Source organism: Sorex araneus, chromosome 11 (genome assembly GCF_027595985.1).
Source record: "Sorex araneus isolate mSorAra2 chromosome 11, mSorAra2.pri, whole genome shotgun sequence".
Lineage (NCBI taxonomy): Eukaryota > Metazoa > Chordata > Mammalia > Eulipotyphla > Soricidae > Sorex > Sorex araneus.
Genome location: NC_073312.1, coordinates 31,319,600 through 31,342,063, shown reverse-complemented (window position 1 = coordinate 31,342,063; position 22,464 = coordinate 31,319,600). Strand labels below are relative to the sequence as shown.

The following is a 22,464-nucleotide window of genomic DNA, read 5'->3' as shown; positions in this document are numbered from 1 at the left end:
TGGTAATGAGCAGCACAGTCATTAGTGTTGACTTCTAATGGTTACGTGAAATTTTATTCTGTCAATTATCTATGATCATACCTGTGACTTCTGGGTACTTCAGCAAAAGTAGGAGTCCGTATCTCAAAGTAGTACTTGTTGTCTCACTTCCAGCACCAAATATATCCCATATGGTAGTGACCAAGTTGTCCAAAGTAAATTCAGATGCTTTATCATGTTTCTCCTAGGAATAAGGTGTTAAAATTACTTGATACATGAATAACTCCTTAGAAGTATCATAAAATTTTCATTTTAATATCATTATTTGATTTTATTCTTTAAAAAATTTAGTCAGACATTTTATTTTATTTTTTATTTTTTTACCAATTCATTTTGCCATTTATTTGAAAACTCTATGATCTTTACAATAGATTGTAAGGAATTGATTCATAGTCTTGTTACAGTGCTCATTTGTACTGCAATATATCTTTTTTTCTTAATTACTGAGTCACTATGTGGGTACAGATACAGATTTACACATTTTCGAGTTTATTTTTCCCTCATACAATGTTCACAAACACACCCATTGACCAGTGCCCATTCTCCACCACCAATAATCCCAGTATCCCTCCCTCTCCCCATTCCCATGTCCCCTCCACCCCACCCTGCTTCTTTGGCAGGGTATTCCTTTCTGATCTCTCTCTCCAATTGGGTGTTGTGGTTTGCAATAGGGGTATTGAGTGGCCATTGTGTTCAGTCTCTAGTCTACTTTCAGCACGCATCTCCCTTCCCCCTGTGGGATCCCCAATAACATTTTACTTGGTGTTCGCTTCTCTATCTGAGCTGCCTTTTCCCCCCAGCATGTGAGACCAGCTTCCAAGCCATGGAGCCAACCTCCTGGTACTTATTTCTACAATTCATGGATATTAGGCTCCTATTCTATTATTTTACATTCCGAAGATGAGTGCAATTTTTCTATGTCTGTCTCTCTCTTTCTGACTCATTTCACTCAGCATGATACTTTCCATGTTGATCCACTTATATGCAAAATTCATGACTTCATTTTTTCTTACAGCTGCATAGTATTCCATTGTATAGATGTACCAGAGTTTCTTTAACCAGTCATCTGTTCTAGGACACTCGGCATTGTTCTAGATCTGGCTATTGTAATCAGTACTGCGATGAACATATAAGTGCAGATGTCATTTCGACTATACTTCTTTGCTTCACTGGGCCACATTCCCAGTACTGGTATTGCTGGGTCATTGGGAGCTCAATTTCTAATTTTTTGAGAACCGTCCATATTGTTTTCCAAAAGAGCTGAACCAGTCGGTATTCCTACCAGCAGTATAGAAGGGTCCCATTCTCCCCACTAGTCAGACATTTTAAAAGTGCTATAGTTTAAGGTAAAGTGAGTTGTTACGATTTCTACAAACCCATAAAATACAATCAGATACAAACTTCCAATGAGTCATTACTTTTAATGAGTAAATTACCATGAGGTACAGTTACATACTTACAGACTTTTGTACTTGCGTTTCAGTCATACAATGATCGAGTACCCATACCTCCATCAGTGCCCATTTTCTACCTCCAATGATCTCAGTATCCCTCCAACCACCCACACTCCATCCCCCCTCCACATCCTGCCTCTGTGGAAGGGCATTCCATTTTGTTCTCTCTTTCCTGTTGGATGTTGTAGTTTGCAAAGAGGCATTGAATAACCATTGGGTTCGATCTATAGTTTTTATTCTGCACGTATCTCCCAACCGAGAGGGTCCTCAAAACACCCTTTATTTAGTGTTCCCTTCTTTATCTGAACGACCTTTTCCCCCAGAATTTGAGACTGGTTTTCAAGCCGTAAAGTAAACCTTCTGGTCTATATCTCTACTATTCCTGGTTCTTAGTGTCCCATTTTGTTACTTTATATTCCACAGATGAGTGAAATATTTCTATGTCTGTCCCTCTCTTTCTAACTCATTTCACTTCACATGATACTTTCCATGTAGATCCACTTACATTCAAATTTCTTTACTTCCTCTTTTGTAATAATGCATAGTATTCCATTGTGTACATGTACCAGAGTTTCTTTAACCAATCATCTGTTTATGGGCACTCAGGTTTTCTCCAGATTTTGGCTATTGTAAACAGTGCAGAAATGAACATACAACTACAGATATCATTTCTACTATACCAATTTGTCATTTCTTATTCCTCACTTTCTCACTCACTAAAGACAATTGGTTACTCTAGAATTCTTTCCTTGCATCATGTTTATTGTGTTCTGCCAAATCTCAATCAGCTTTCAATTCTTTTGGATGTTGGGGATGGAGACCCACTCAGCCATATTCAGTGACCATTCCTGGCTCTGTGCTCAGGAATGACACCTGGCAATGCTTAGAGAACCATATGTGCTGCCAGAGATTCAAACCCTTGTCAGCTGCCTCTGTACCATAATTTCAGCCCTAATTTTCAATTGTATTGAGTCTAAATTGCTCACTGAAGTCTCTAGATATGCTGCTCCATATACATAGCTCCTGCCAATCTAAGTCTCTATTCCAATCTCATAATCATTATACCCAAAACAGTTACTCAATTACAATCAAAAGAATGTCATTGGAGGAGCTGGAGCGATAAATAGCACAGCAGGTTGGGCGTTTGCCTTGCACGTAGCCAACCCGGGTTTAGTTCCCAACATCCCATATGGTCCCCCAAGCACTGCCAGGAGTAATTCCTGAGTTCAGAGCCAGAAGTAACCCCTGAGCATCACTGAGTATGACCCCAAAAAAGCAAAATAATAAAATAAAATGAAATAAATAAAAAAAATATTAAAAGAATATCATTGGAGGGAGCTGGAGTGATAGCACAGCGTGTAGGGTGTTTGCCTTGCACACAGCCGACCAGGGTTCGATTCCCAGCATCCCATATGGTTCCCTGAGCACCAGGAGTAATTCCTGAGTGCAGAGCCAGGAGTGACCCCTGTCCATTGCCCGGTGTGACCCAAAAAGCAAAAAAGGAAAAGAATTAAATAAAAAAGAATGTCGTTGGAAATTCTAGACATTTCATCTCCATGCTTACGATTTTTGGAGCATATTATCATCCATGTCCATTTGAGTCACAGTTTAAGCCAAACCTTGTATATCTGTAAAGATATCATAGACTTTTCTAAAGTTTATCTATCTAAAGTCTATCCATTCTTTTGTTTCCTCATTTATGACATCTTCCAATCATGAAATTTATTTTGGGTTACCACTGAATAGTCAGGACCACTGAACAACCTGGCAGACTTTACTTAAACTGCCCCCCAGGACCCCAGAGTTTTCCTAGAGATCCCACAAAAAGACAAATAGTGTTGCGTGAACATTCGTGTGGTCAGAGGCACTGAGATAAGGAACGAGGAAGAAATATGTCTCATAGAGGACCAAGGCTCACTCTGGCTCTTGGCAAAGGCAGAGGGCTTCCTGGATCTTCTTTTATTCATCATGGTACCTCTTTAGGGCACAATACAGTGACAGCATCAAAAGCATCAAAAGATGTTACAGGAAGAACATAGAGGCAGCAGTATTTCCTTGTATCTGCAAGCCAGTAATCTAGGCCTCCAGAAAGAAGATACAAAACCAAAACTGAAACCTTTGTTGGGCTACAGGCATCTGGATTTACATCCCAAAGACTAGGATGGGCTGCCACTTCAATTACAAACTGGGCAGGCATCTGTACTCTACATCCCAAAGACTAGGCTGGGACAGAGCCCACAATTTACAATATCAAAGGTCAGACCTGGCTAACACCAGAGATCTGCATGTCAAAGACCAGCCAAGCTTCTGCAAGAGAAGGAAAAACTGCCTCTTTCAATATCCTGAAATTATTTTCTGAAGGCAGCTTGAAGGGGGAAAATGTTCCTGTCTATGGTACATACAGTCTATGTGGGCTCACCCTGATAGCTCAGTCCATCTCCAACAAAATAGAACCATTTATATTACATAAAACCTACGTCATTTAAAGAAAAAATTTAGTAATAGTTTTTTGTTGTTTGTTTGGGGGCCACACCTAGTAGTACCCTCAAAGGGTACATCTGGCTCTGTGCTCAGATATCACTCCTGGGGGACTCAGGGAATCAAACCCAGGTTACCTGCATGTGAGGTAAGCACCTTACCCAATCTATTACTCCATCCATAGACATATCTTAAGTCCCATAATATGCTTTGCACAAGCAATAAGTTTCACAAGTGATTGATTTAACTCTAGTATTTTGTTTTTTTGGGGAGAGTACTGGTTTATAAAAACAAATCTAGAGCATTTTTACTATCCTAACATCACTGGAAAGACTCACTCCATGAGTCTTATCACTCACAAAGTTAAAGTAGTGAATCAGACCCAAATTATACCTCTCGCATTGTGTGAGTAATTATTTTTATACTTACCTTTTCCATTTTAATCAGAAAGTAGTCAATGAAGTCTCGTGGGTTACTGAAGTCCAGGGACTCTTGGTGTTCCTTTATCTTCTCCAAAATAAACTTTTTTTGAATAGCAATATTTTTAAACAACTCATTATGACATCCTGGGAGATAATGTATTAAAAAAGGAAAAGCATTGTAGAGCTGGAAGAAAAAGAATCATTCATTATTTCACTCAACAAACTTACATGCACATGATACATATGAGACACTTTGCCATAAGCTCAGCCAATATTAATAAGACTTGTTTCTTTAACCAGAAAATGCCAATAATTAGAAGGGGAATAAATAAACAGCTAAGTTATATTATGCACAAATTACAATGCATTCTTTTTTGCTTTTTGAGTCACATCCGGGATTCACAGGGATTACTCCTGCCCCCACCCCACTTTCCCCAAAATGAAACATAGACTGTTCATTCCATCAGGTCCTTCCTAGGTAGAACACATCATAGTCTTTTTTTTTTTAATGGTTTTAAAATTGGATTATTTATGAAAAAGCAATTCATGTGTACCCAGTTAAAACCTTATTCCAATGCTACCCAATCCAACCAGAAGCAGTTAAAACACTTGGACATTAGGAACCCGAACATCAAAGAAAGAAGAATGTATGGAGACTGAGATTCCAACCAAGAGGGTAGGAGTAGGAGGGTAGGAGTCCCCAGGTCTTCTTCACACACAGGACACCAGGAGGGCCATGTCCGTGTCCGCCCACAGTCTGACAGAGACACTGAGGTGGAATTGGGAAAATCCAAGTCAGGAGAAGATGGAGAATTCCATCTTCCTGTCTCATGGGGGGGTCTTGCAGTGATTGAAACTTTAGCAAACACATAATAATCTTATGATCTATTCATGATTTAAGTTGCCAATGATTATGCATTGGAGGTTAATAAGATCTTCTGAGAGTGTTCAATAATACCAAACACATTCTACTATACCCTCTCCAGCTACAGATATAAAAATCAGGAAGAGATTAGTGACTCAAAAAAAAGAAACCCTTATCATAATTGAGGCATTATATTTTATTTTTATATTACTGTATTTTATGTTTTAATTTTTATTTGAAAACATTGACTGTATCTGCTAACACACCATTTACAAACGATAGTTTGATAAACATTACGATCACTCAAGAATCCATACGGTACATTGAAGAGAAGGTCGGTAAAACCCTCCACGATATTGAAGTTAAAGGTATCTTCAAAGATGCCATGCAACTAATCAACCAAATGGAAACAGAGATAAACAAATGGGACTATATTAAACTAAGAAGCTTCTGCACCGCAAAAGACACAGTGACCAGAATACAAGGACAGTCCACAGAATAGAAAATTATATTCACCCAATACCTATCCGATAAGGGATTGATATCAAGGGTATGTAAGGCACTGGTTGAACTCTACAAAAATAAAACATGCAACCCCATCTGAAAAAGGGAAAAAGAAAAGAAAAGAAACTTTCCCAAGGAAGAGATATGAATGGCCAAAAGGCACATGAAAAAATGCTCTTCATCACTAATTATCAGGGAGATGCAGATCAAAAGAACTATGAGATACCACCTCACACCACAGAGAATGGCACACATCAAAAAGAACAAAAGCAACTGCTGTTGGAGGGGATGTGGGAAGAAAGGGACCCTTTTACACTGTTGGAGGGAATGCCAGCTTGTTCAGCCCTTCTGGAAAAGAATATAGACGCTCCTCAAAAAATTATAAATGAGCTCCCATTTGACCCAGCAATACCACTTCTGGGAATATATCCAGGAGAAGCAAAAAAGTGTAGTTGAAATGACATCTGCATTTAAATGTTCATTGCAGCACTGGTTAAATAGCCAGAATCTGGAAAAAACCCAAGTTCCTGAGAACAGATGACTGATTAAAGAAACTGGGTACATCTATACAATGGAATACTATGCAGCTGTAGAAAAAATGAAGTCATGACTTTGCATATAAGTGGATCAACATGGAAAGTATCATACTAAATGAAATGACGCAGAAGAGAGAGACAGACATAGAAAGATTGAGCTCATCTGTGGAATATAAAATGAAAGAATAGGAGACTAACACCCAAGAATAGTAGAAGTAAGTACCAGGAGCTTGGCTACATGGCTTAAAAGCCGGCCTCACATGCTGGGGGAAAAGGCAGCTCAGATAGAGAAGGGAACACCAAGTAAAATGTGTTGGAGGACCTGCTCGGGAAGGGTGATGCATGCTGAAAGCAGACTATAGATTGAACAGGATGGCCACTGAATACCCCTATTGAAATCCACAACACCCAAAAGGAGAGAGAGAACAAAAGGGAAATCCCTGCCACAGAAGCAGGTGGTGTGTGGGGGGGTGGGATTTGGGGATGGAGGGATACTGGGTTCATCAGTGGTGGAAAAAGGCCACTGGTGAAGGATTGGGCTCTCGAACACTGTATGATGAAAACACGAGCACAAAAATATGTAAATCTGTAACTGTACCCTCACGGTGATTCACTAATAAAAAATAATAAACTAAAAATATTACGATCACTAATTAAAAGTATGAAAAATAAAAATAGGGTAGAGAAATAAACAACACATCAGCAAGAAAATTATTCTCCACAAAAGAGAACCATGACTAACCTGTATCCAGGAGCTACTTGAAATTTTCATGTTTTCATCAAAATATTCCATCAAAGTTAGAAATTTCTTATCACTGTACTCATAACGATTCTGGAAAATAATGGAGCAGATAACATTGCAGGGAGCAGAGCCCAAAAGAAAAGTTGGATCACAGGGAGATGCTAAAAGCAAAATAAGTTAAATGTTAGAACACAATTATCATATAAGTCTTAATTCAAATTGCTGAGAAAAGTTGACTTCTAAGGCTTTTAAATATGAGGATTACCTGGACATGGCATCTGTAAACTCAACATACCTAAAATACAGTCCATTGTTTTCCCACCAGAATTGTCTAGTGAATTTCAATGTATTTACTATTTTCTCAAGTATCTCCTAGTTACATCATTCTCTAAAAAGAACCATAAGGTAATTTGTAAGATAGAAAATAAGAAGTAGAGGGTAGAGCATTTGCTTTGCAAGTGGATGACCACTTGTTCTAACCTAGCACCATGTATGACTCCCTGAGCTCCACCAGAACTGATCCTGAGTGACATGCCAGGAAATAAGTTCAGGGAAGATCCAGGAACAAGCTAGCTGGTAACAAACAAATGCTATCATTCAAATATATATTTAGATGTATAAAATTCAGCTCAGTGTGAAATATTTTGGTCTTTTATTTTAAGGGAGTTTGTTTCTAGGATCACACTGGACAGTGCTCAGAGCTTACTCCTGGCTCTGGGCTCAGGGATCACTCCTGGTAGGGCTGGGAAACCATATGAGGTGTGTGGGTTGAGCTCAGGTTGATGATATGCAAGGCAAGTGCTTCACCCACTCTACACTGTCTTCAGCCCCCTTTGTGAGGATACTTATTTTTGATGCTGGAAACTGGATGTACTCACCAAATATCCTAGGCTGAGTAGAATTGAATTCTATTTTGCAAAATACAATAAAAACAAATGAGTGTACATTTGTGGAGTATAGAATTACGTCGCATGAGACTGACACCCAAGGACAGTAGATAAAAAGGCCAGGAGGATTGCCCCATAGCTGGAAGACTGCTTCATGAGCAGATGGGAGAAGGCAAATGGAATAGAGAAGTGATCACTATGAAAATGATGCCTGGAGGAATCAGTCGGGATGGGAGATGTGTACTGAACAAAGATAATGGACCAAACATGATGGCCTCTCAGTATCTGTGTTGCAAGCCATAATCCCCCAAAGTAGAGGAGAATATGGGGAATATTGTCTGCCATGGAGGCAAGGGGAGGGTGGATAAGGTGGATAAACTGGGGATATTGGTGGTGGGGAATGTGCACTGGTGGAGGGATGGGTGTTTGACCATTGTGTGATTGTAACCCAAACATGAAAGCATGTAACTATCTCATGGTGATTCAATAATTTTTTTTTTAAATGAGTGTGTTTCCAAAAGCAACCGCTCTTGGAGAGGATGTGGGGAGAAAGGGACCCTTCTACACTCCTGGTGGGAATGCTGACTGGTCCAGCCCCTTTGGAAAATAATATGGACGCTTCTCAAAAAATTAGAAATTGAGCTCCCTTTTGATCCAGCAATACCACTTCTGGGAATATATCCTGGAGAAACTAAAAAATATAGTCGAAATGACATCTGCACTGATATGTTCATTGCAGCACTGATTAAAATGGCCAGAATCTGGAAAAAACCCAAGTGCCGAGAACAGATGACTGGCTAAAGAAACTTTTGTAGGTCTATACAATAGAAAGCTATGCAGCTGTTTGAAAAGATGAAGTCATGAACTTTGCATATAAGTGGATCAACATGGAAAGTATCATGCTAAGTGAAATGAGCCAGAAAGAGAGGGACAAACATAGAAAGATTGCACACATCTGTGGAATATAAAATAACAGAGTGTAAGACTAATACCCAAGAATAATAGTATTAAATACCAGAAGGTTGGCTCCATAGCTTGGAAGCTGGCCTCACACGCTGGGGGAAAGTCATCCCAGATAGAGAAGGGAACACCAAGTAAAATGTGATTGAAGATCCCGCACGGGAAGGGCAATGCGTGCTGAAAGTAGACTAGATTCTGAATAGTATGACCACTCAATACCCCTATTGAAAACCACAACACCCAAAAGGAAAGAGAGAGATCAAATTGTAAGTCCCTGTCAGAATGTCGAGGTGGAGTGGGGAGGATGGCACTGGGGAGTTGGAGGGATACTGTGTTCATTGGTGGTGGAGAATGGACACTGGTGGAGGGATGGGCTCTCGAACATTTTATGAGGGAAAAACAAGCATGAAAATGGGTGAATCTGTAACTGTACCCTCACTGTGACTCACTAATTAAAATATAAATTCATTATTAAAAAATCCAGTCACACAAGAGTATTTCAAATCCTATTGACATGTATATGGAACCATAAATATGACCATCCAAACCACATTTTGAATGGAAGATCCACCCTGCCTCTAGGAACTGACTATTAACACAAAATCTAATGTGAAGGAAAAGCCTTAGCAGAAAACAAGCAGGAAAAAAATGTCTGGTCAAGATGTGAAAGAAATGTCCAACAGTGAGAGTGATGAAATGGAATTCTGAAGAATGTGAGATTTCATAACTAGAGAATCTGGGTTACCACAGCCAGGGAGCTTAGTGGACATAATCACCATGAGAAAAGATAAGTAAGTTAAAATAAAGTAGGGTAGTTTTGCTCAAATATAAATGAAGTATATATAATTATTTCCTAGAATATACATATACACATATATCAGAATCCAAGTAAAAATCTTGTTCTTAAATAATTAAATATATGCATTATTATGGATCGCATTTTTTTACAATAGTAAAAACATCAAAAACAGCACATCTGACAAAAAATAAGGTTTCTTATGTAAATTATGGTGTCTGCAAATGGTGGAATACTGCTGTATTCCTGTTTATAATATTCTTAAGAAACAAAACATGTGAAAAATATGTATTTAACATATTTTAGGCATGAGGTTATGAAACAATATTCACCAACAAAACTAATTCTCTTTTTATTCTGCACTGTAGCACTGTCATCCTGTTTTTCATCGATTTGCTTGAGCAGGCAACAGTAAGGTCTCCATTGTGAGATGTGTGTGTTGCTAGGGATCAAACTCAGAGCCTCACACCTGCAAGGTTAGTATGGGTTCTACCACTAAGCTCCTTGACTGACCTGAGTCCTCAGACTTCTATGCCCACTTCTACCAAGTATCCCTCCCATAAAGATGTTAATAGTTCTGCAGAGAAATTACATGGATTAATAGCACACATACATGGCATGTGATTGACTTCAGGAGAAGCCTCAAGCCCTACATGGGTACCCTGAATATCAGGGCGTAAAGGCCTGGAAGCCCTCAAGCACTACCAGATTTGTCCCTAGAGGCTTCTACAGCATTGCTGAGGTAGCCTGGGTAACCCCAGTACTTCAGGGACCAAGTCATACTATTTACTCCAGCACTCCCTTTAAGCCACCAGCCTGTGGGCCAAGAATTGCTGGGGGTGGGGGCAGCAGGGCCTTCAGCACACCCTTGGAAGCCCCTCCCATCAAGCAGGATCCATTAGATGTGTGTTGATGCTCTACTACCATTTCAGGGAATTAATTCTAAGGAGAAATTTGAATTATGCAAATATTTATTATAATTGTATTTTCCTTTTAATACATAAAAAAGAAATTAGTCTATTTGGATAATGAACTAACACTGCTTTAAAAACACAATGCCAATCCACCATATAAACTGTAATGTTATTGAGAGCTTTCTTGAAAAATACTTAATTAAGGCTTAAAATAAAAACCAAAACACTCCATAACTTATCTCAACTTTTCCCCTGCCAAGTCTCTAACCACTCTTCTACCCTCTCCTAGTTCTGTAAGAGCTCAAATACAAACTGAGCCTTTTGGTACTACAGCCTCTCTCTCCCTATACACCAAAACCCTCTAAGTGAGCTATCAATGCAGCCTATACATGGAAAAATGATTTAATGCAAATCCAACCTCTGAAATACCAATGCTTATTGTCTCACGGGGCTTCCAAGTGGTGCTCAGGAGTCTCCAAGGCTACTCCCTAAAACACTCAGCCAACCAGGCATAAAGGTTCCTTGCTGGGGTCTGAAGATGTGCCAGGGACACCTGAGCCATACTGGTGGTGCCCTACAGCCAGGAGGATCACACCCAACAGTGCTCAAGGCCACCTCTAGGTAGCTAAGAGGCCCTGGGTCTAGCAATACACAGAAGACAATATGGGGTTTAGTAATCAGGTAATAGTTTTGGTCACAGTAGTTTTAAATATGAATTGATTTCTAGGAATTTTTTGGCGCAGTGTTTTGTAGACCAAAGTTTTCTCTATCTCTCTTTTTTCTTTATTATAAACTCAGTGCTGTATACACATAAGATGCACAGTACAATGACTTGATAGATATACTGGATAATGTGATTTTTTTCTCAAAAAAATCCTAAAAGTCAATTCATCTTTAAAACTACTGTGGCCAAAACTATTATGTGATTACTAAACTCTATATTGTCTTCTGTGCTTAGCTAGACTCATTCCCCAGGTGCTCTTAGTTACCTAGAGGTCACCCTAACTCATAATCCATAAACTATGAAAGAATTCTTGAGTGCCAATGCCACACCAGGCATGTCTGTTATTTGCCCATTTTACTACCATGCAAAGAGAAAGATTCTGGTTGATATTGTAATACCACATTTGCTTGAAAGAATAGGTATGCTAACCACTTTGCTTCTTATTACATTATTCAACCCTTATTATATGAACCAAAAGTTCTGTTGCATTTGAGCTGTCAGATCCCTCTGAAGTCTGCATTTAATAGTACCTCATCTGTCCAAATTATTACTGTAATGGCATCATGAAGTACACACCATTGGTTTTTTTCAAGGCTTCCACCAGACACAAAGCCTCTTCTTGAATTCTGTTTTCAATTGTCCTCTTCCCCATCCCCATATTCCTCAATACCATGAGGACAAAACGTCGGGTTTGCTTCCACACTTCTCCATTGCTGAAAACAATTCCTATTAAGACAAAAATAAAGAGAAAGAAGTAGAGAAGAAAATCTCGTTAGATACAAACACTGGCTGATAGTCTGCATCTTAGGCAGTAAGGAAGATACTTAGCAGGAAAATAAAAAGTGGTGGCCGCCTAAGGAATTTCCCTGAAGCTCAGTCACACATGCTTCCTTTCCTGACCCAGTTACTATCTAAACAAGATTTTTGGATTTATAGCTCCCTCATCCTTCAGCCCTCAAGCCTCAGACCAATCCTGTGAGGAAAGTGTTTTGTCCCCTTTTCTCTGGTGAGGGTGATGAAATATGGAAGCAAGGTTCTTACTCTCTGATCACACACCTAATAAATCATGAGTCACATTTCCAACACTGAATTCTGGACATTGTAAATAAATTCTAGGAGATATAACAAAGCGGTGACCACTCAAGAAGAGAGGCAGTGCTTGTGAACTGAAAGAAGGGAGATGAAAATCCATCCCTCCAATAAGGGACATGCTACAATCATCTCATTGCAATATTTTTCTTCTACTTACTAAATATTTTCTATGAAATGTGGTACTAGCACTAAGGAAACTGAAGATCAGACATCTAAGCGAAAATCAGATCAAAATGCACTAAAGACCTCAAAATCAGACCAGAATCCATAAGAACATTGAAGTCAAGGTCAGCAAAACCCCCCATGACATTGAAGTTAAAGGTATCTTTAAAGGTGACACTCCATTAGCCAAGCAAGTCGAAACAGAGATAAACAAATGGAACTACCTTAAACTGAGAAACTTCTGCACCTCAAAATACAAAGACAAAATACAAAGTGACCAAATTACAAAGACAGTTTACATAATGGGAAAGGATGTTCACCCAATACCCATCTTATAAGGGGTTGATATTAAGGATTTACACGGCACTGGTTGAACTCTACAAGAAGAAAACCACCAGCCCCTTCAGAAAATAGGGCGATGTAATGAATAGAAATTTTCACAAAGAAGAAATCTGAATGGCCAAAAGGCACATGAAAAAATGCTTTTCATCACTAGTCATCAGTGAGATGCAGATTAAAACAACTATGAGATATCATCTCACACCACAGTAACTGGCACATATTCAAAGAACAAAAGCAACCGGTATTGGTGCGGATGTCGGGAGAAAGGGACTCTCCTTCACAGCTGGTGGGAATACCGACTGGTTCAGCCCTTTTGGAAAACAGTATGTATGATTCTCAAAAAATTAGAAATTGTGCTCCCATTTGACCCAGCTATACCACTGCTGGGAATATATCCCAGGGATACAAAAAAAGTATGGTAGAAATGACATTGGCACTCATATGTTAATTGATATACTGGTTACAATACACAAAATCTGGAAAAAACCCAAGTGCCCAAGAACCAATGGCTGGTTAAGGAAACTTTGGTACACTTACACAATGGACTATATGTAGCTATTAGAAAAGTTGAAGTCATGAACTTTGCATATAAGTGGATTAACATAGAAACTATCATGTTAATCGAAATATGCCAGAAAGAGAGGGACAGGCATAGAGAGATTGCGCTTATCTGTGGAATATAAAATAACAGAATGGGAGACTAATGCCCAAGAACAGTAGAGATAAGTACCAGGAGGTTTGCTCCATTTCTTAGAAGCCAACCTCACATGCTGTGGGGGAAAGGCAGCTCAGATAGAGAAGGGAACACCAAGTAAGGGTGTTTAGAGGGCCCGCTTGGGATGGCAGATGTGTGCTGAAAGTAGACTATAGACTGATCATGATAGCCATTCAATACTTGAATTGCAGACCAGACACCCTAAAGGAGAGAGAAGACTAAAAGGGAATACACCTGCCCCAGAGGCGGGGCGGGTAGGGGGCGAAATGGGAGGGATGAGAAGGATACTGGGAACATTGGTGCTGGAGAACGAACGGGCACTGGTGGAGGGATGGGCACTTGATCATTGTATGACTGAAACATAAACAGGAATGTTTGTAAGTCTGTAACTGTACCTCATGGTGATTTATTAAAAAATTAAAAGCAAAAAATATATATTCTTAAGAAACGTGTCCAAGAAGACCTTAGAGAATGGTATTCATGTTGAATTGGCTCCATTATTTTTTTCATGTTACCTGAACCCAGTTAACACACTAGAGAACAGGACAGTTGAAGACTGTCTCAAAAGAAAAAAAAAAAAACACTATCATGATCAAGAAATCCCGTTGATCTTTGATTTTTCGAGTCGGCTCAGTAACCTCTCATTTTGTCCTTTCCCTGAGATCTCAGAAGTCTATCTGGACTTGCCCCTCCAAATGATGTCACACTGGGGGCTCTTTCAGGGTCAGGGGAATGAGATCCAGCTTGCTACTGGATTTAGCATATGAATACACCATGGGAAGCTTGCAAGGCTGTCCCATGTAGGCAGGAAACTCTCAGAAGTTTGGCATTTTCTCCCAGAGGGAGAAGTATGCTACAGTGTAAAAAACTAAGGCTCTCGGAGGGGAGAGTGCACTCGCAGGCTCTCCAGGCGGCTCTGTCTCACCACTCGCGTTCGGTGCCCCGAACCACTGTGTGTGCTGTCGGTTCAGGGCAGGCGATGGGAAGGAAGAAGGCCAAACGGGTTCCTCGATCAGTTTATTTCATTCTCTCCTTCCGCTTTTCTCCCGGCTCTCGGTCTCTCTCTGGATCTGTGGATCTGGCCCCACGTGGATCTGGCCCCCGTGGATCTGGCCCCCCAACCCAATCTTACAGCCTAGTTAAATCTCCACAGCATGAGGGGCTTGGGACTTGCCCTGGGTCCTTCTTGTCCCACGTCGGGGACCCTGCTTTGGGGTGCTAGGAACTGAGGGCAACTGAGGCTTAAGTGGAGAAAGCAGATGCCCGGGAGGGAATAATATTCGAGGCCAATTAATTCCCAAGTTATAAAAACATAATATTGTCTTCTTGTGTCTATACAAAACAGACATAGCTTTAAAGTAAATTATTCAAAAGGCACAAGAAGAGGAGAAAGGCAATATTAACTTATATAATATAAATTCAGTATCCTAGGAAGGTCTGACCTTGCAAATTAGCAGAGTCAGATTAAGGGAAAGCCGAGGATTAACTCTTTTGGGGAAGAGAGCATGGAGAAATGATTATAGCTAAACAAAGGGATGAGAGAGAGTCAGGAATACCTTGATGGGTGAGACTGGGGTAAGCCTAAACTCCGGGAAAACAGGGACAAGCTACTTGTGGCAAGGAGGAAAAGGACAAAGTAATGTCATCCTACACTACAGGATATCGCTACAAGATATCACTTCTGAGAGCTTGCTTTTAAGTCTCTCTCTGAATGTTGGCCATTTCTGGGATTACACACACCTGGGTTCCTCTGTCGGTACCTTCATGCATGAGGCCTGTCCGAACGTGTGGAGAGGGACGTCGAGCATGGCTGTAGCTAGGTTCTCGTGGTCTTTGGCCGCTGGGAGCTCTGCTCCAGGTAGGGGGGGAAGTTGGAGCCCATTCCCTCCGAGGGGCCCCGGGGAAGACAGCCAGGTGTGCGGGCAAGAGACTCTCTGCATCACTCTCTTCTGAGAGCTTGCTTTAAAGTCTCTCTCTGGATGTTGGCCATGGATGGCATTACACACACCTGGGTTCTTCTGCCAGTACTTTCATGCATGAGGCCTGTCCAAACGGGTGGAAAGGGGTCTTGAGCATAACGTAAGTTAAGTACTTAACTTCTAAGTTTTTTCTAATATCAATTATATGTTTTTATATATCCTCTTTGTAGAGTATGATATTTTGCTTGTATTTTATTAGATTTAAATATTTCTCATTACCACCTCACACCACAGAGACGGGCACATATCCAAAAGAACAAAAGTGTTGGGGACACTGTACTGCAGACAGGAATATTTTCCCCTTTTCAGCTGCCTTCAGGAGAATAATTTCAGAGGCAGTTTTCCTTTCCTAGCAGAAGCCTGGTTGTTCTTTGACATGCAGATCTTAGGTGCTAACCAGGCCTGACTTTTGACATTGTAGATTCCAGGCTCTGGCCCAGCCTAGTCTTTGGGATGTACACTTCAGGTGCTGCCTAGTTTGTAACTGACAAGTAGATTTCCTGTGGCAGCCCAGCCTGGTCTTTGGGATGTAAATCTGAGTGCTTTCAGCCCAAGAAAGGTTTCAGTTCTGGTTTTGTATCTTCTTTCCAGAGGCCTAGATTACTGGCCTGAAGATACAAGAAAATAATGTTGCCTCAATGTTCTTCCCGTAACATCTTTTGGTGCCTTAGGTGACTTCAATGTATTGCATCTTTTGGAAGTGCGATGATCAATAAAAGGAGATCCACGAGGCCCTCTGCCTTTGCCAAGAGCCAGAGCGAGTCTGGTCCTCCATGAAACATATTTCTTTCGCGTTCCTTATCTCAGCGCCTCCGACCGCACGAACATTCATGCAACAAAAAAGCAACCAGTGTTGGCAAGGATGTGGGAGAAAGGGACCCTCTTTCACTGCTGGTGAGAATGCTGACTGCTTCAGGCCTTTTGGAAAGCAATATGGACGCTTCTTAAAAAATTAGAAATGGAACTCCCATTTGACCTAGCAATACCACTTCTGGGAATATATCCTGGAGATGCAAAAAGGTATAGTAGAAATGACATCTACACTCGTATGTTCATTGCAACATCATTTACAATAGCCAGAATCTGGATAAACCCAAGTGCCCAAGAACAGATGACTGGTTAAAGAAACTTTGGTACATCTACACAATGAATACCGACTGGTTCGGCCCTTTGGAAAACTATATAGACGCTCCTCAAAAAATTAGAAAATGTGCTCCCATTTGACCCAGCTATACCACTGCTGGGAATATATCCCAGAGATGCAAAAAAGTGTAGTAGAAATGACATCTGCACTCATATGTTAATTGCTGCACGGGTTACAATGGTCAAAATCTGGAAAAAACTTGAGTGCTCATGAACAAATGACTGGTTAAAGAAACTTTGGTACATTTATACAATGCTCTATTATGAAGCTTTTAGAAAAGATGAAGTCATGAACTGTGCATATACATGGATCAACATGGAAAGTATAATGCTAAGTGAAATGAGCCAGAAAGAGAGGGACAGACATAGGAAGATTGCAATCATTTGTGGAATATAAAGTAACAGAATGTAAGAATAACAGCCAAAAATAGTAGAGATAAGTGCCACAAGGTTTGCTCCACAGCTTGGAAGCTGACCTCACATGCTGGGGGAAAAGGCAGCTCAGATAAAGAAGGAAACACTAAGTAAAGGGTGGTGTTTGGAGGACCTGCTCAGGATGGAGATGCTTGCTGAAAGTAGACTATAGATCAAACAGGATGATCACTCTATACCTCTATTGCAAACCACAACACCCAAAGGAGACAGAGAACAAAAGGGAATGCCCTGCCACAGAGACCAGGTAGGGTAGGGGTATGGGTGGGAGGGATACTGGGATCACTTATAGTGGAGAATGGGCACTGGTGGAGGGATGGGTACTCGAGCATTTTATGACTGAATCTCAAGCATCAAAGTTTGTAAGTCTGTAACTATACCTCTCGGTGATTCACAAATAAAAAATTATTAAAAATAAAATATTTCTCATGCATTTTCATAAGAATAGTTTTAAAGCAAGATTGCAATATAACAAATCTATGCTAGCTCTATACATCATATACATGTTTCCTAAAATAGCATTTTGGCATCCAAGACTCAAATCTAAAAGCATAATTTCGGTAAGTAAGATAACAATTCTTCTTCTTTCTCTCTTCTCTTTTATTCATTACCTTAACGAGTTATAATTTAAAGATAATAGTTTAGACACAAATTTGCATAACATTACTGGGGTCAGAGCGAGAATACAGTGGGTAGTAGTCTCTTGCCTTACAAGCAGCTGTTCACCATTCCATCCCTGGAGCCCCATATGGTCTCCTGAGCACTACCAGAATTGATCCCTAAGCAAGAGTGAGGAGTAAGCCCTGAGCACTGCCATGTATGGCCCCAAAACAAATAAAAATTAATTTGCAGAACATTAGAAGTTAGTTTGAGGGGCTGGAGCGATAGCACAGCGGGTAGGGTGTTTGCCCTGTACGCGGCCGACCCGGGTTCGAATCCCAGCATCCCATATGGTCCCCTGAGCACCGCCAGGGGTAATTCCTGAGTGGAGAACCAGGAGTAACCCCTGTGCATTGCCGGGTGTGACCCAAAAAGCAAAAAAAAAAAAAAAGTTAGTTTGAGCGTATTTAATATTTCATTAAATTGTGTTATCCTCACAATTTTATGTATGGATTATCCTTATATAGAAAATATTAGAATTATGATGTTATTATAAAATTTTATAAGTATAATTTCCGATTCCTTACTCTATTTGAATCTTTACAATTACAAACCCATATACATGCCCCAAAGAGAAGCCTACCTAAGCCTCTGGACATGTGATCTATCGCTGGGAAACTTCCTCTGCCAGAAAACACCTCGCCATGATCTATCAAAGCTTCCTTCACTGCATCATATCCATGCAGCACCACCATGGGCTTCATGCCAAAATACACAGTGAACACAGGGCCATAGACTTCTGCAAGCTGGAATATAAACAGAAAATAGAATAGTTTGCTCTTCAAAACTAAAAATGCAGAGAGGAAATAAATTTTTATCACTCATTTATAACACTCTAAAATTTAGAATTTCAGAGACTGATCTTACAGGAGTTACATATGTATGTAACACAAATGAACCACATAATTTCTAGTATCTTTTAGCATCAGAATGAGCCTCTGTCCATCCCTTCCCATGCCCTCTCCCTTTGTCTGCCATAACTACCTGAGATTCCATCAAATGTATGAGTTAACATGTTGGGTTTTTTAGTTTAGTTGTTCTAGTTTCTATATTCTACATATCAGTTCAATTATTCAGTAATAGTCTTTCTCTTCCTTACTTACTTCATTTAGTATACTCACCATTTTGAGTATATATATACCACCACTTCCTTATACAGTCAACTGTATTCAGGATGAGTGACATTTTGCTATTATGAAAAGCTTGGTAACTAATACAGACAACCAATTATCTTTTCAAGCTAGTGTATTTATATCTTTTAGATAAATGCCTAAGAATGGAAAAGCTTAATCCATATGGTACTTTCATTTTCAGTGTTTTAAAAGAATCTCCATGACATTTCCCATAAGGCTTTATTAATTTCTTTTCATCAAGAGCATACCAGTTTCTTTTTCTCTGCATCTTTGGCAACACTAAGTTCAACTTTGTTGAGATAGGTCATTCTCACTGGTGTCAGGTGATATATATCATGATAGTTTTGAGTTGTATCCCCATTTATAAATACAGTGCAGAGCCTGGCAAGCTACCCACGGCATATTTGATATGCCAAAAGCAATAACAAGTCTCAAAGTGGAGACATTACTGGTGCCTGCTTGAGCAAATTGATGAGCAATGGGATGACAATGACAGTGACAGTGACAGAGCTTCTCTCTTGTTTCTGACTCATTGATGGGTCATACTTTATTCATCTCTGTCTTCTCAGGAAAGGTGTTATTCAGTTCTCTTGCCCACTTTTTGATTGGGTTGCTTGATTTTTTGTTTTTTATTTGTGTGAGTTCTTGAGATAGTTTGATATCAACCCATCAGCAGGAAATAATGTACAAAAATCTTCTCCCAATTACTAGGTTGCCTATTTGGTTTTATCACAGTTTTACCCTTATGTAATTTATACTTTGGGACATAATATTTAAATATTTAATTCATATAAAAATTTATTTGGGGGGCTGGAGCGATAGCACAGCGGGTAGGTCATTTGCCTTGCACTCGGTTGACCCGGTTTCAATTCCCAGCATCCTATATGGTCCCCTGAGTACCGCCAGGAGTGATTCCTGTGTGTATGAGCCAGGAGTAACCCCTGTGCATCGCCAGGTGTGACCCAAAAAGCAAAAAAAAAAATTTATTTGGGGGGCTGGAGCGATAGTACCGCAGGTAGGGGTTTTGCCTTGCACAAGACCAACCCAGGTTTGATTTACAGCATCCCATATGGTCCCCGGAGCACTGCCAGGAATAATTTCTGAATGCAAAGCTAGGAGATAACCCCTGTTAATTGCCAGGTGTGACGCAAAAAGCAAAAAAAGAAATTGGAAGTTGGAGCCACACCCAGCAATGCTGAGGGTTGACTCCTGGTTCAGCTTTTTGGAATCACTTCTGGAAGTGTTCAAGGGTCCATATGTGATGATAGGATTGAACCCAGGTTGGCCACGTGTAAGATATGCCCTACCTGCAATACTGTATCTCCAGCTCCTAGTCTTCAATTCATTTTTAGTTAATTGTTTTATATGATCGCAAATAGTGAGTAACATTCTATGGTTCTTTTAAACATGTCTTTTTCCAGTTTTCCCCCATGCTGTTAGGTTAAAGAGACTTTCCTTTCTTCATGTATGGTCCTTACTCTTTGGTTAAAGAAGGGTTTCTACATAACTATGATTTTATTTCTGGGCATCTATTTTATTCCTCTGGTATTATGCTATTTTTGTTATACTATCACACTGTTTTATTTATGATTGTAGTTACTATTACATTATACTTTGAATTCTGAAATCATGATCATTCCATTTTCCTTCTTTTCTTTCGTCATAGTTTTTGACTATTCTAGGATTTCTGTGGTTACACACAAATTTTAGAACTGTTTGTATTATTTCCTTGAAATAATACTATTTTTATAGAGATTGCACTAAACCTGTAAAATGCTTGAGATGACCATTTCAATAATATTCTTCTAATACATGGGCACAAGACATCTTTCTATTTCTCTGTGTCTCTTCTTTCTCAAATGTCTAATAATTTCTAGTGTATAAGACTTTCACTTCCATTTGTGGCTTTATTCCTGGGTACTTTATCTTTTCTGATAAAATTATAAATAAGATTGTTTTCTTAATAGTCCTTTTCCTTACTAGGATACATATAGAAATTTATTTGGCTGAAGTATATTAATTTTATATTGTATTTTTTCTGAACTCATTAGCTATTTCTGAATTTGTGGTGAAATTGGTGATACAGGAATCAAACCCAGAGCCCACACATACAAAGCAAGATTTCTGCCACTGAAACACAACCATTTCCATTCTATCCATATTATGATGTTATCTGCAAATAATGATAGCTTTGCTTCTTTTCTAACTTGGATATCTTATATATCTTTTTCTTGATAAATTGCATAAGCTAGGACTTTCAAAATCATTGTGTTACTGAAATGAAAGTGGACATCTTGTCTTGTATCAGATCATAGGATAAAAGGTTTTGAGTCTTTCACCATTAAGTATTTGCTGTGCATTTACTCAATTCCACCATTATTAGCTGCATGTTTGCCATATATTAATTTGTTAATGTATGTTTCTTCTCTGATAACCCAAATTATTGCTTTGATTATCAAAAATATATGTTGAATCTTCTCAGATGGTTTTCAGCATCTACTGAAATAATGTGTTATATTTTATATCTTTTTGGTTGATATAGTATACTTATATTAGTTGACTTGTGAATGATGTGCTTGAGTGATAACTCAGTGGGTAGAACGTTCGCATTTCACATGGTGGACCCGTGTTCAAATCCTTCACCCCTCTCTGAGAGCCCGGCAAGCTACCAAGAGTACCTTGCCCTTTAAAACTACATCTTTTAACCATAGTATTTGATACCATATTTTATTCAGACATTGAGCTGTCTTATTTAGCTGTCTCATGCAATATAGTTAAAAGTAATTGTACTCACCTTGTTTAAGGATTTGGTGATGTTATTGGTATCTATCTGTAGAATATTTCCAATAATTGGAAGAGGCGTGGGGCCAGGCGGCAACTTTCCTTTGGTAGAATTTTGATTCCACAGAAAAAGGGAAATCAAACATAAAAGACAAAATACCAGAATAATGAAGAGGTTCATCACTGCGCTTTGAAAATTCAAAGCTTAAAAGCTACAGACAAATACACACTAAATGGAAGGTGATCATCAATTCTGCACTTAGTCTTTGAAGTTTATATATTGTTTCATCTCAAGTGCACTTTGATTTATTGCAGAAACAAACAGCAAAGGTGGTCATGTGGTTAATGATCAATAAATTGGTGTTTTTAGAGTAAATTCCAATCAGAAAATAATTCCACCAGGGGAGGGACAGAATAGACAAATGAGAAGCAAAAGGGGCCAGGTCAGGTACAAGTTAAGGTACAAAAGATGATGATAAAAAATGATAGGGCCAAATATCTAAATCACATAGTCAGCAACACTGAACTCAAGGGACCAAAACTTCTACAACTGAACTTATAAAGGTCAGGCTGGAGAGGGCTGGGGTGATATGCAAGGAAACCTGGGAACTTTAGTGCAGGAACACTAATACTGGTGGTGGGATTGGTGCTGCATTATTGTATATCTAAAACTTAACTATGTAAATACAGTGCATTAAAAGAGA

At 39.4% G+C, this 22,464-nt stretch overlaps 1 protein-coding gene across 1 annotated transcript in view; it reads right to left on the bottom strand.

The window, feature by feature from the left end:
• The window catches only part of LOC101549522 (cytochrome P450 2C21-like), a 30,156-nt gene extending 8,011 nt beyond the window's left edge, over positions 1 to 22,145 (bottom strand). Inside the window, exons 1-6 of the mRNA XM_055119020.1 lie at positions 21,774 to 22,145; positions 18,430 to 18,592; positions 11,898 to 12,047; positions 7,041 to 7,201; positions 4,401 to 4,577; positions 82 to 223 (exon numbers count right to left, since the gene is read on the bottom strand). Of these exons, the coding sequence (XP_054974995.1) occupies positions 82 to 223; positions 4,401 to 4,577; positions 7,041 to 7,201; positions 11,898 to 12,047; positions 18,430 to 18,592; positions 21,774 to 21,941 (961 nt within the window). The 5' untranslated portion in view covers positions 21,942 to 22,145. The remainder of the gene's footprint in view (positions 1 to 81; positions 224 to 4,400; positions 4,578 to 7,040; positions 7,202 to 11,897; positions 12,048 to 18,429; positions 18,593 to 21,773) is intronic.
• Between the last annotated feature and the right edge of the window lie 319 nt (positions 22,146 to 22,464).